This window comes from Tachypleus tridentatus, chromosome 3 (genome assembly GCF_004210375.1).
Source record: "Tachypleus tridentatus isolate NWPU-2018 chromosome 3, ASM421037v1, whole genome shotgun sequence".
NCBI lineage: Eukaryota > Metazoa > Arthropoda > Merostomata > Xiphosura > Limulidae > Tachypleus > Tachypleus tridentatus.
Window position 1 is genome coordinate 74,156,970 of NC_134827.1, and position 13,499 is coordinate 74,170,468.

A 13,499-nucleotide genomic window follows, 5' to 3' on the forward strand; every position below is an offset into this window, starting at 1 on the left:
GTTGACTAGCCATCTTTCTTCTAGAATACCACTGCTAGATTAGAGTCGACTAGTTCAGATAGCCTTCGTGTAGGAAAACAAGCAAGCCTAAAAGATTTCTTCTTTAAATAACATATTTGGTTTATCGGATGAAAGATTATAGACGACTTGTATAGTTCTTCTCGGTTTTCTTTGGTACTGTTCTGATGACGTTTCGTACGATGAACACATTTGCTATATATCTATAATTACTCGTTCTTTGTGACGTCTTTATTTGTATCGCTTGTGTGTTTTCCTAATAATTTTCACTTTACGAACGATCTTATTGAATTAGCATTAGGATTTGTAACGTTAAAATTTGATCCTCGATACGCATTGTTTACCTATGCGATTGACAACAAACAAACCGCAACGACATTTCGATCCGATATTTGAGATTTATTTGATTTTCGCAAACTTGAGTGCTTTTTACAAACATTTAATGCTCTCTAGCGGCATAGCGGTATGCCTGCGGACTTACAACCGTAAAAACCGGGTTTCGATACCCGTGGTGAGCAGAGTAGCCCTTTGTGTAGCTTTGTGCTTAATTCCAAACATACTAATATTTCATTCATTTAGAAAAATAAAACTGACAAACAAAAACAAGTGAATTTCTTGTACCTTTTAGTAATAGGTTGTTAACGAGTGTCTCGTCCTACGTATCTACAACACATATGCTCAACATGAATCATAGAACCGTTTTGTTTTTTTGCAAACATTTTTCACGTTTTACAGACGTGGGACTCGTGGTGGGAGATATCTGTCGTGAGATAAAGTTTCAAGTAAAGTGACAGCTGTTGGAATGCTAGTTATAGGTGCAACTAATTTTTCTAGATGCACGGAGATTACTGAACGTCTAAAAGAAATGTCGAAGAATGTTCACAGTTGCACGATCATTGTTATTTTTACATACTCGTCCCAAATTCTTTATTTTTTGTTGAGCGCTGAACTGGTCAAATGAATCAGTTGTATCCACTGTTATATTAATGTGAAATAATGTCAGTTTGTAAACTACTGAACAGTGAAGTCGTATCTCGATAATAACCATATATTTAGATGCACATTAGAAGTCTTTGTACTTGGACATTGAATCTCTATCTGGAATTAGTCACCCAAATGTGTTTTGAATTTCGCGCAAAGCTACACGAGGGTTATCTTCACTAATCTTCCCTAATTTCGGGGTGAAAGACTAGAAGGAAAGCAGCTAGTCATCATCACCCACCACTACTTTTTGGACTACTCTTTTACCAACGAATAATGGGATTAACAGTCACGTTATAACGCCCCATGACGGTCAATCCACTATTCGTTGGTAAAAGAGTAGACCAAGAGTTGGCGGTGGGTGTTGATGACTATTTGCCTTCCCTCTAGTCTTACACTGCTAAGTTAGGGATAGATAGCGCAGATAGCCCTCGTGTAACTTTGAGCTAAATTCGTAAAAAACAAACGACTTCTTTGAATTTCTGGAATAATATTAGGTAATTCTGTTTGCATACACAGATATATTAAGTCCACTTGTCTTACAGTAACTAAGCCTTTATTAAAAGTGTGACCTTTATTCCGTAAAGAGATCAATTAATTCTGTTACTTGTGTACGTTATTTACTGTTATTTATTGGTAAATACACTTAGAATGTTACCATATGAATTAACGTTAGTCTTTTTTTAAAACGTTGGTAAGCATTTAATCCGTTGTTGTACAAACTTTCTGCTAAAGTATATTTATATAAACCTTTTGTTTTTTCATATGGTGAAACGAGGTGCGCACGCAAACGTATTTAAATAGTAAGGAGCGCGCGCATACTTAGGACAGACAGAAACTGAGTATTATTATAATAGATTTCATACACAAATATCGGAGAGTGTATCAGCGCCCCCTATGTAGGAATGACACAGCCCCCTTCCCTGCCTCCGTATTAAGGCAATATAAAAGTCATCTGAATTTTCTTCTCTACATGTTATTACGAGATATAAATATGAAGAGCTACCTGGTACAGTCAATTTATCTGCGGTGTATATGCCGCTTTCAGCTATACAGAGTGTCCAAAATCGAAAATAAACAAACAACCAAAACTAGAATTTCTTATTTTTATTCATCGGTGTCTTTTCTCATTAGGCCTAACACCAACCTTGTTCTAGCAGTAACTATAATTTTATTATCATTTCATAGAGTAAAACAGTTTTCGTAATATTTGACAACATATTTTATTATCATATGTCAAATTTATAAAGCCTTAGAATACACACTAAAAACTACTAACCCATCTTATAAAAAAAGTAAAAATAATAAGTATTAGGAAAGAAATTAAATAGCTATGTAGGATTGGTTACCGAATTTGATCAGCTAATGGTCACATAGCAGGCTAAACTGTCTTAACTTTACATGGAAAATAAAACATTTCGTTGGAAGAACAAATGAAACCAGAATTTCCAGTCGTAAGATGCTACTCTGTCGTAAAATAGTGTTGTAAAGTTAATTAAAGGATTGTTTGTTTGTTTTTGAATTTCGCGCTAAGATACACGAGGACTATCTGCACTAGCCATCCCTGATTTAATTAAACCAGAGGGAAGGCAGCTAGTCTTCACCACTCACCGCCAACTCTTGGGCTACTCTTTTACCAATGAATAGTGTGATTGACCACCACATTATAATGCCCCCACTGCTGAAATAGGGAGCATTTTTGGTGTGACAGGGATTATGAGTCGAGCGCCTTAATCACCTGCCCATGCCAGGGCCCTTAACTAAAGGAAGGATATAATGGTGAAAGCTGATATTCTGTTCAAACACTAAGCTTTTAATAAAAAAATTGGGAAAGCTTTTATATTTGGCAGTAGAATTTTTCCTACTACCTACTAAGGAAAGATTAATAAAAACTGTACTCCACTAGACCAAGAGCGCGAACATACAACGCTTAAATCCGAGGCTCGATTTCCCGCGGTTTAGGTTTTTCACTAGCTTTGAGAATTAAACTATTTTTCATTAAGTCTTAGATCGTAAATTTGTCAGCATACGTGAAATAAGGCTGAATAGGACTAAATATTTAATAACAAATATTAGTTCGAGCACAAAGAAAACTTTTAGGTCCATTTGACGTTTGTATTGTAGGTGGCGTCTTGTAAAAAAAAGAAGTAGTAAGGTAAATTTTAAAATCAAAACAATTGTGTGTTGGTTCTTTTACAGGTGGAATCGACAAGGACTCCCGACCGAAGATAAGTAATATTAGACCTGGAAGTGTTGCCCAGAGGTAAGAGACCGAAGTTATGTATATAAACAAAGAAAAAGAAGGAAGTAATCCAAAGAAATAAAAAAAACACAAACAGAATGTAACAGAAAAAAGTGCAGACAAACACCGCATAACGTTAAGCAGGTGGAAGGTGGGATGGATATTAAATTTGTTCCGCACAAGAGTACACTTATAAGTTCGCCAGCTGCATCGACTTCTATGTATTTATGTGAGATTGAACTATGGAAATTGGCCCTGGAAAACTGTCATTTTTCACATCAGATAGGTTAAAAAGTAGCAGACAGGAGGGAGTCGTGCTTTAAACATAACAGCCTTACAGTCGAAGCCTAACTTAACGGAACTGTGCTCTAGGGCTGTTGTCAAGTGATACGGTCGACAGGCAGAGCATGACCGGACGGGGGTACATGGAATATAACGACGTGGTTAGGATCTTTTTTCTTTTCATTTAATGTTCTCAACATATGCATAATAATGTGTGTTATAACACTATGAATCAAAGAAAGAAAAGGAAACTAAGAATTGTATACACTTAATATAGAAAAAGTTCAATTTCAGCTTACAACAAGGGTTACCAACACTGCTCATTAGGGAAAAGTATAGTTCGTTGTGACAAAGTGAGCTCATTCTCATTTAATGAAGTAAAATTAAAAACTGTTATATAGTGTTGATACTTATGTTGGTAAATATTTTGGCGTGTGTGAGAAAGTTTAGCATGGTATGGTTGCTAGGACTTTAAATCTGAGGATAGCGGGATCGCAACACGTCGCCAAAAATGTTCACTTTTCCAGCCGTGGGGACGTGATAGTCAATACAACGTTCAGTTCGTAAAGAGTATTCCAAGAGTTGCCCCCCCCCGCTAGTACGGCTGTAAGTCTACGAATTTACAAAGCTAAAATCACGCGTTCGATTCCTCTCGATGGGCTCAGCAGATAGCCCGATGTGGCTTTGCTATACGAAAACACACACACTCCAAGAGTTGGCAGTGGGTGGTGTTGACTCGTTGCCTTCCATGAGTCATTCATTTCAAACTTAGGGACAGCTAGCGAGGATAACCCTTGTGTAGCTCTGAGCGAAACTCGTGAGAATAAACAGAAGGGTTTATTCGATTATCTGTGCCAGTGTTCTTGTGTATATAAGTGTTCATTTGTCGTACTAAAATTTTCTGATTTATTTATTTAAGTTTTCACGATTAAACTAATAGCGGCGATTGTTATAGTAACAGAGGGCGTTAACATAGATGTTTCTATATATGTAAAAACAGCTGGTATGGGTTGAGAAAATTCTATGTAGAGGAGCGAATAACGTTTCGACCTTCTTCGTGAACCTGACGATGACCAAAGAAGGTCGAAACGTTGTTTTCTCCTCTACATAGAATTTTCTCAACCCATACCAACCGTTTTTACATATATATTTTTCTCTACAAGTGGGTTTTCTTGTCATCACGGAGAGATGTTTCTATACTGCTATTCTTAACTATGTAATGCCAATGTTAATTATAAGTATTCTTAATGTTATGTGCATATAGTGTAACTTATTGCATATGTAGGTAAAGATATATACATAAATGGAGTTAAGTCATGTCGAATTTTATTAGAATTTGGTCTGTTTCTTTTAATATTTTGAGTAAGAACTTTAATATAAACGCCAGCTCTTGAGCTACTTTTTTACTAACGAATAATGGGATTCACTGTAACATTATAACGCCCCCACGGATGAAAGGTCGAGCACTAACTAAAAAAGAAGTCCAACATTCAAATATGTCCTAATATATTTCAAACTAAAATTCCACATAAGCGAGAAAAGCGCCCATATATAAAAATAAAAATAGTGTAAGTAAGAAAACACTTTGATATACGGTTGTACATTAAGATACTGGAGCTATATATGTCTGAACACTGTGACTTAATTAGACATTTCAAAATGACGCAATCTTAGCTGTCGCGTCTGTAAGTATTTCAAGGATAGTTGAGGCGAGGTTTAGTTTTTGAAATGTGAGAAAAGTCAGATGAATGTTCTATACTGTGACGTTGTTATAAATATAGTCCTAGTATGCTTGTAATCTATCTTGTCCGTTATCTTTGTAATCTCTTCATTTTGTCTCACCATCTAAAACAGTTTTTGTTGGGGAGGTCGTTAATTTAGAAACGCATACCACAGCCAGTGTCGTGTCGTTAGCTGGTCAAATCTTATCTTAGATAATAACAACTAAGAGTTATTGCTGTGTGGAATGTTTTCTCCTTTTACACAGCCGGTTGAGAGATGTTTACTGAAATTTACAGTAAGTGTAGAAAGAGTCGTGTGCTGGAACTTTGGGGTGACGAGGAAAAATGTTGACTTGTTTTCTGCTGTATTGACTAATAAAACTATTTTTATTACGCGTTACGTGACCTTAAATGTAGGAAAAACAAAAATGGAATTCCGATTTGAATTACAAATCATACTGGTCTGGTAGCCAAAAGGTTTAAATACGAATATTGGAAGTTGCTCTTGTGTGTGTTTTAACAGCTTCTGTCGGTTCTTGACCAGTCTTATTCTGTATATATGTCCGGCATCAAAGGCTGACACTGGTCGCTAGGATACAAAGCTGGATAATCCGATGTCTTTATAGAAGCTGCTTGTAATCGATCTGAAAAGAAATGATTTTACATTTAAAATTTGTGAACTTTCTTCAGTAAACAGTTTGTTTGTTTGTTTTCAATGTTCGCCCAAAGCTACACGTGGGCTACATACGCTAGCCGGCCCCAATTTAGCAATGTAAAACTAGAGGAAAGGCAGCTAGTCATCACCACACTTCGCCAACTCTTTTAACAACTAAAAGTGTTATTGACTGTGACATTATAACACCCCCACGTTGTTTGGTATGACGGGGATTCGGACCCACGACCCTCAGATTACGAGTCGAGCGCTTTAACCCCTCGCTCATGCTGGACTGTGGTAAACATTCCTGTACCAAATAATGCTATACATAGCAGCACACATTCACAGCTGCTCGAGTACTGTAGAACTTATAACAATGAACACTTTTTGGTTTCAATATTAATGAATTAGTGAAGAAATTGATTTTCAGTGGATTTAACAAGATAACTCTGATTAAATATTTTGTAATAATTATACAGAATGTAATGTAAACGTAAAAATGCCAGTGTAAACGAAATCATAATTAAAACGAAAAATAATTTCTAATTTTTGTAAGGGAAATTATTAGAATTACTTATTTGGACTGCATCTCGTGCAAGTGTATTAATGCCGATGTATCACTTCTCCAATACAATACCTACTGCTATGTAATTATTATAGGACCTTAAGGTCTTGTCAGTTGCATGAATGGGAGTTATATTGAAAATTTAAGCATATTATAGTGACAGTTTATCATCTCGGTGTTTATGTCCAAACATCATTAGGGGAACTGGAATGCCAACTTCAAGAACAATTTATTGTCTCCCCTATTGATGTAATCCAATTCTACCCTTTTTCTTTTTACTGATGTTGTATTATTCATTTTATTCATTTATTTTCAGTACACACTGTCTTACATATGGCTGAAGACAGCAAAAGGTAGTAAAGATGTGAGACGTTGTGAGCTAGAAAATCTACAGCTTCTTTTATTGGGTTGAGGAATAATTCGTGAGCGTTTTTTCAAGTTAAAAAATATATTCATAAATGAACTGCTTTCGCAAAATATTTCATGTCATTTGGTAGATAATTTTTTGCTCTAATAGATGGTGTGTTTGATTTTCATATGTCTTTAATTTTTGCTTTCATTTTTAGCTCATTTAATGGAATGTCAAGTGGACAAAATCGAACATTTTCGACACCATCTGCTTTTCGCATTTAATTTCTTGCAATTTCGTTTAAAACAATGCATACTATATATCAAGGTATTACATGAAATAAAGTATCATAATAAATGTTTTGGGTGTAATGTGTTCATGCATTGAAGTATTGAAGTATAGTCTTGCATGTAATGCTTGAATGAAATTATTTAAAAACGCTCACGAATTATTCCTCAACCTAATATTTTCTTCTAAGAATATGATGCCTGCGAAACTGAATGTAAATCTGATAGACGGTATACCCCTAATAGAGTTTGGGTCCCACTTCCACCAATATTTCTAAACCCATGGTTAACTGCATATTATGGTGTGTGACCATGTGATATATGTACAGTCATGTGAAAAAGTTAGGATACCCTATGAAAGCCTGTGTATTTTTGTAACATTTTTGGATATATAGATATTTAATCTCAATTTTAACAATACTGAGAGATTATAGGAATATAACTAAACAATTAAAACTGAAGAAAAGACTTTTCAAGATCTTCTGTAAATGTACTTCTACAAAAATGCATATTCTAACTGAGGAAAAAGTTAGGACACCCTACCCCCTAATAGCTAGTGTTACCCCCTTTGGCTAAAATAACTGCAGTGAGGCGCTTTTTGTAGCCATCTACTAGTCTCTGACATCGGTCTGAAGAAAGTTTGCCCCACTCCTCAATGCAGAATTCTTTCAGCTGTGAGATATTTGAGGGGTTTCTTGCATGTACAGCCCATTTCAAATCACCCCACAGCATCTCAATGGGATTAAGATCTCGGCCATTCCAGGACTCTCCATTTCTTAGTTTTCAGCCAGTCCTTGGTGGATTTACTGGAATGTAAAGGTCATTGTTGTGTTGCAGGGTCCAGTTCTGCTTCAGCTTTAATTTTCGTACAGATGGTCTCACATGATTCTCAAGCACCCTCTGATACACAGTAGAATTCATGGTGAATTCTATGATTATGAGCTGTCCAGGTCCTGCTGCAGCAAAGCAGCCTCAAACCATGACACTTCAATCTCCATGCGTCACAGTTGATATGAGGTTCTTTTTCTGGAATGCTGTATTTGGTTTGCGCCAAACGTGTCCTCTGTTCTGATGTCCAAATAATTCAATTTTGGACTCATCTGTCCAAAGAACATTATTCCAGAAGTCCTGGTCTTTGTCTACATTCTCCCTGGCAAACTTCAGTCTGGCCTTGATGTTCATCTTAGAGAGCAAAGGTTTCCTCCTTGCACACCTTCCATGCAAGTTAAACTTATGCAGTCTCTTTCTGATTGTAGAGGCATGCACTTTCACATCAACAGTAGCCAGAGCCTGCTGTAGGCCCCGTGATGACATGTTAAGGTGTTTGGAGACCTCTTTTAGCATCTTGTGGTCTGCTCTCGGAGTGAACTTGCTTGGACGACCAGACCTGGGTATGTTGGCAGTTGTTTTGAAAGCCCTCTACTTGTTGACTATTTTCCAGACAGTGGAATGGCTGATTTCAAAATCTTTTGGAATCTTTTTAAATCCCTTACCAGACTCATAAGCTGCTACAGTTTTCTTTCTGAAGGCCTCAGACAGCTCTTTTGCTCTCACCATGGTGCTCACTCTCACTTCAACAGTCAGGAGCACACTCAATGTCTGAGGTTTAAATAGGGCAAGCCTCATTCAAAATGCTAAGTAACGATCTTCTAATCATGTGCACCTGGTGTGACATACCTGTGTGTGAGTTGAGCCATTTTAAGTGGGAATAAATGTGGGGATATCCTAACTTTTCCTCAGTTAGAATATGCATTTTTGTAGAAGTACATTTACAGAAGATCTTGAAATGTCTTTTCTTTAGTTTTAGTTGTTTAGTTATATTCCTATAATCCCTCAGTATTATTAAAATTGAGATTAAATATCTATATATCCAAAAATGTTACAAAAATACACAGGCTTTCATAGGTGCCCTAACTTTTTCACGTGACTGTATGTCTTGTAGTAGCAGTTTGTTTTTCTTCAGAATATTTCAATCAGTTATTTTTCATGTAAGATTTCGATTCGCTATTCTTCCTCATAACATAATTTTCATCATATTTTTAAATTAATTATATAATTAAATACACATATATATAATACATCTAGATTTTAAGAGTTGAAATGTAGAAAATCTAGACGTAAGGCGAGTCAGTAGATGAACGTTTTTAAGTCCTTAGGAAAACGTTTCCTTTTAGGAGAAGGTTTGTAAGTCCTTGGGAAGACGTTTCCTTTCAGATGAGCGTTTTAAGTCCTTGGGAATACGTTTCCTTTCAGGTGAACGTTTTTAAGTTTTTGGAAAGACAATTCCGTTTGGGTGAACGTTTTTAAGTCCTCGGAAAGTCGTTTTCTTTTATACCTTCTGCGGTAAATTACGACTTTTGTTTCTCTAATAGGAGTGACGCCCTAACTGTTGGAGACTATTTGATATCTGTGAACGGGATTCGAACCAGTAATCTTCGTCATGACGAGATCGTTAACTTGCTTATGAGTACTGTGGAGAAAGTTACTCTTGAAGTGGAGTACGAAATACCGGTTTCAAGTAAGTAAAAGTTTTTATCACGCAAAATATGGACACTAGGTGTCGTTGTAATAGGTTCTAATTTTGCTACGTATCATTTGTAGCTTTCGTATTATGCAAGATATATTATTGTGAAAATCTTTTAATAATACCTTCCTAGATTTATCTGCTTGTAATTTTCTGTGTGTCTGTAAGTCTGCAAGTGATTATGTTTATGTTTTATCAATATAACGTTATCGTTAGAGATGACTCTATGTTGTTGTTACATCGATGTTTAAAATGGATTAGTTTACAGTTGCTCTTACGTCGGTGGTTTATCATTTTTCATAGCCACCATACCTATTTGTATTAACATGGTTGTACTTCTGGTCTAGTCTGAGAAAGATGTTTGTTTTAGTTATCATCCTTGTGAAATGAGAAAGTTTTTATAAAAGTTAGAACAGTTGGAACCCTAATGTTTATATTTTCTGTGGTGTTCGTTAGTAGAAGAAGGGTCTATGTGTGTACGCTCAAAAGTAATTCAAGTAATGTTGGAAAAAGAAAATGGAAGTTTTGGGTTTACACTACGAGGTGGAGCTTGTACAGATAGACTTAAATCCAGACCTCTTACTGTTACGCACGTGCGACCAGGAGGTTCTACTGACAGGTTAGTACTATATGCTTCAAAATAAACAGGAAGAACCTTAGACTCGTAACCAATATCACCAATGGAGAACCATAAGGCTCTTCATGACACTATAAAGAACCAACTAAGTTTTCATGATACCGTGTATTGTAAAGAACCAGTAGAATTTCATGATACCACATATTGTAAAAAAACTAGTAGGTTTTCATGATACAACCTATCGTAAAGAATCAGTAAATTCATTCACTTGGATTGTAAAAAGTTGAAAGGTCACTTACACTCAATATTTGTATGATAATTGTGTCGGTGGATTTTTATAAAGTGTTATAAAGAATAAAAACGTTTTTATTTATAGTTGAAAGAATTAGAAGACACTTCTTAATACTGCATTTCCGCCAAAGAGCTAAAAACTCTTCTTCATGTTATAAACAATTTTAAAGTTGTTAACACTGTAAAGATAGATAAACTTAGTTCTATTTACTCTAAGGAATCAAAAGGTTTACCATCAGGTTAATACTAAAAGCTATAAAGTATTTTAAGTATCAGGCATAATAGTTATATGAACTGTAAAGAATCTTACAGGTCTGTTAGTATAATATCAAAAGGTGATTTCTCTATATTTGAAAGATTTGCATGTATTAATGGAATGGAATGCTGTCACATGCGTTTATTCGGTGCTTTGTCACGTTTCAATGTTCAACTTTAAATATTTCATTGCTTTTCATTTCATAGGGAGGGAACAATGAAACCTGGAGACCGTTTAATAGCAGTGGAAAACATTAATCTGGGTAATGCTTCTCTACAGGATACCTTGAAGGTATTAAAACAACTGGAAGGAAGGGCTTTGTTCACCGTAGAGTATGACATATCAGTGATAGGTAAACATTTTATGTTTCTGTGTGTAATCGGGCGCTGTTTATCGAGCTGTTGTATGTAGCCTTACTATACTACGGCGTTAGGCTTAGATAAGTATTTTAAGATAACTCTAAGTGTTGTAAACGGTTTTTTGACGAGGATACTGCATTGGAGTTGATTTATTTAAAAATAAAAATAAATTTTAATTGCTTTAATATAAACTGTGTGAATCAAACTTTGTTTTTCTGTGTTTAGATGGATAAAACGTGTGTTTCACACCTAATTAATATTAACTTGCATTTACGTGTTGTGGACGTAGACAGAGAAACGTACTTTATTGAAAAAAGTATTAGTGTTATTTCAACTTAGAATGATTACTGTTAGTCTGATAGTAATATAGCATAAAGTAAAACTCTACTAAATTATTTAGTACCAACCAGTAGAATGTTTTGACCAGAGTACTTGAGAGTCTGTTAATCTCTTATTTACATATCCAAACGTATATTATTTTTCTAACCAGTTAATCATCATATGTATAGTGTATATATTTCATCTGTATCATATGTGTCTTAGTGACGCTGAATTATTTCAAAATATAGGGTTAAGATACCAAAGATAAGTAAATAACTTGGCTGTTTATTAGTTTGTCTAAAACTTGAATTGAAAACTTTTAAACAGATGCAGTTTGTAATGCTTCTGGCCCTCTGTTGGTGGAAATTGATAAAACTCCAGGCACACAACTAGGAATAACACTTACTAAAATAAACAGACTAGAAAGTGCTATTGTTATTGAAAGTATAAAACAAGCTAGTGTTGCAGAAAGGTAAGTATAAAGTAAGTAAATTAAATATTATAATATTTAGTCTAAAAATGAACTTTTAATAACTAAATGAAACAATAAATTAGTCTAGTAATTTGTAATGATGAGAAATCCACTTGAAGTAAAAATGTAATCTCAATATGGCTGGTATGGGTATTAAAACTTTTATTAAAACAAACTACAGTATGAAAGTATACATCTAATCAGATACAACGACATCTAGTTTGGAAGTGTACTTCTAATAATTAGGTACAACATTTAGTCCGGAAGTGTACTTCTAATAATTAGATATAATGCCATTCTCATATGAAGTTACAGTTTCCTAACTAAAAATCCACAACAGTGAAAGTGTACCAGATACAATAAAGAATTCTCTTACTCTTTTCTACTTCACCTAAATATCTGACTAATAGCAATACTTCTTATGAGCATGACATTGTTTTGTTTAAGTTCTTGTTATAATTGGTAAAGTACAGTTGTAAAATATTTCTTATGAGCAAATGACATTGTTTCATCTAAGTTCTTGTTATAATTCTTAACATAGAGATGTGAAATATGTCTTATTGACACATGACATTGTTTTGTCTAAGTTGTTGTTATAATTATTAATGTAAAAATGTGAAATATTTCTTATGAACACAACAAGGTTTTGTCTAAGTTATTATCATAATTGTTAATGTACAGATGTGAAATATTTCTTATGAACATATAACATTATTTTGTCTAAGTGCTTGTTATAATTGGTAACATACAGATGTGGAGCACTTCATGTCGGAGACCACATGCTAGCCATTGATGGCATAAGGATTAACCAGATGACAGTTTCTGAAGCTTCCCAAATTTTGAAAATGTCCCTTAATGAAGTAATTAGATTGGAAGTGTTACCAGTCAGTCAAATGTTCGGCCATAGGGTTCTTGGAACTAAAGTCAATAAAGGTCTTTACTTCATGTTGTGATACGTAGTCAACAATATATTAAGTTTTTCTGTGAACAATTACAAAAATTTAAAATCTATGAATGCAGTCTTTCTCCTGATCTTTGAATTATTTTTAACTGTTTCCACATATTTCTGTCTTTTTATTCCATAATAGTTAACAGGATTTGAGATTTTGTTTCTGAAAAAACTATATTCATGGATAAGAAAAAATAATTTAGAAATTCTGTTTAATTATTAATAGATAATTAACTTGGCTACAAAGGATGAAAGTTGTACAGGTTTAACTGTATTATTATATTCAGAAACTTTTCAATTTAATGTCAGTTTTGAAATGTTTAATTATATCTTACAGGTTTTTTGCCTTTCTCTGATGTGGCGCAGTTTAGTTCCACTTCTAGCTACAATACCTTGTTTTCTTTTGGGGGTCAGTCTTCATTCTCATATAGACTGCCACCTTTTCCTATTCCCCAATCTTCACCACATGGAAGATGGGACCGAAATCTGGATCAGAGAAGATTTTTAGCAAAATCTGTACCACCTTGCTCTTTAAGTGGTAAGGGTCTTAATATTTACTTAATGTGGAAAGAAAAATTTACTATTGTCGTATATATGGTAAAAAGGGTTACTTTTATGATTAATAAAATAATTTTTGAGATGAATATTGC

At 34.6% G+C, this 13,499-nt stretch overlaps 1 protein-coding gene across 3 annotated transcripts in view; it reads left to right on the forward strand.

Annotated features, from left to right (window-relative positions):
• LOC143247192 (glutamate receptor-interacting protein 1-like) overlaps window positions 1–13,499 on the forward strand; it is a 70,153-nt gene that overhangs the window by 35,478 nt on the left and 21,176 nt on the right. For 2 of the 3 annotated variants that reach the window (XM_076494853.1, XM_076494851.1), the window contains 7 exons: window positions 3,199–3,262; window positions 9,473–9,618; window positions 10,081–10,243; window positions 10,955–11,100; window positions 11,756–11,900; window positions 12,652–12,833; window positions 13,187–13,387. In XM_076494853.1, the coding sequence (XP_076350968.1) occupies window positions 3,199–3,262; window positions 9,473–9,618; window positions 10,081–10,243; window positions 10,955–11,100; window positions 11,756–11,900; window positions 12,652–12,833; window positions 13,187–13,387 (1,047 nt within the window). The remainder of the gene's footprint in view (window positions 1–3,198; window positions 3,263–9,472; window positions 9,619–10,080; window positions 10,244–10,954; window positions 11,101–11,755; window positions 11,901–12,651; window positions 12,834–13,186; window positions 13,388–13,499) is intronic. The other variant, XM_076494852.1, reaches the window with a different exon arrangement.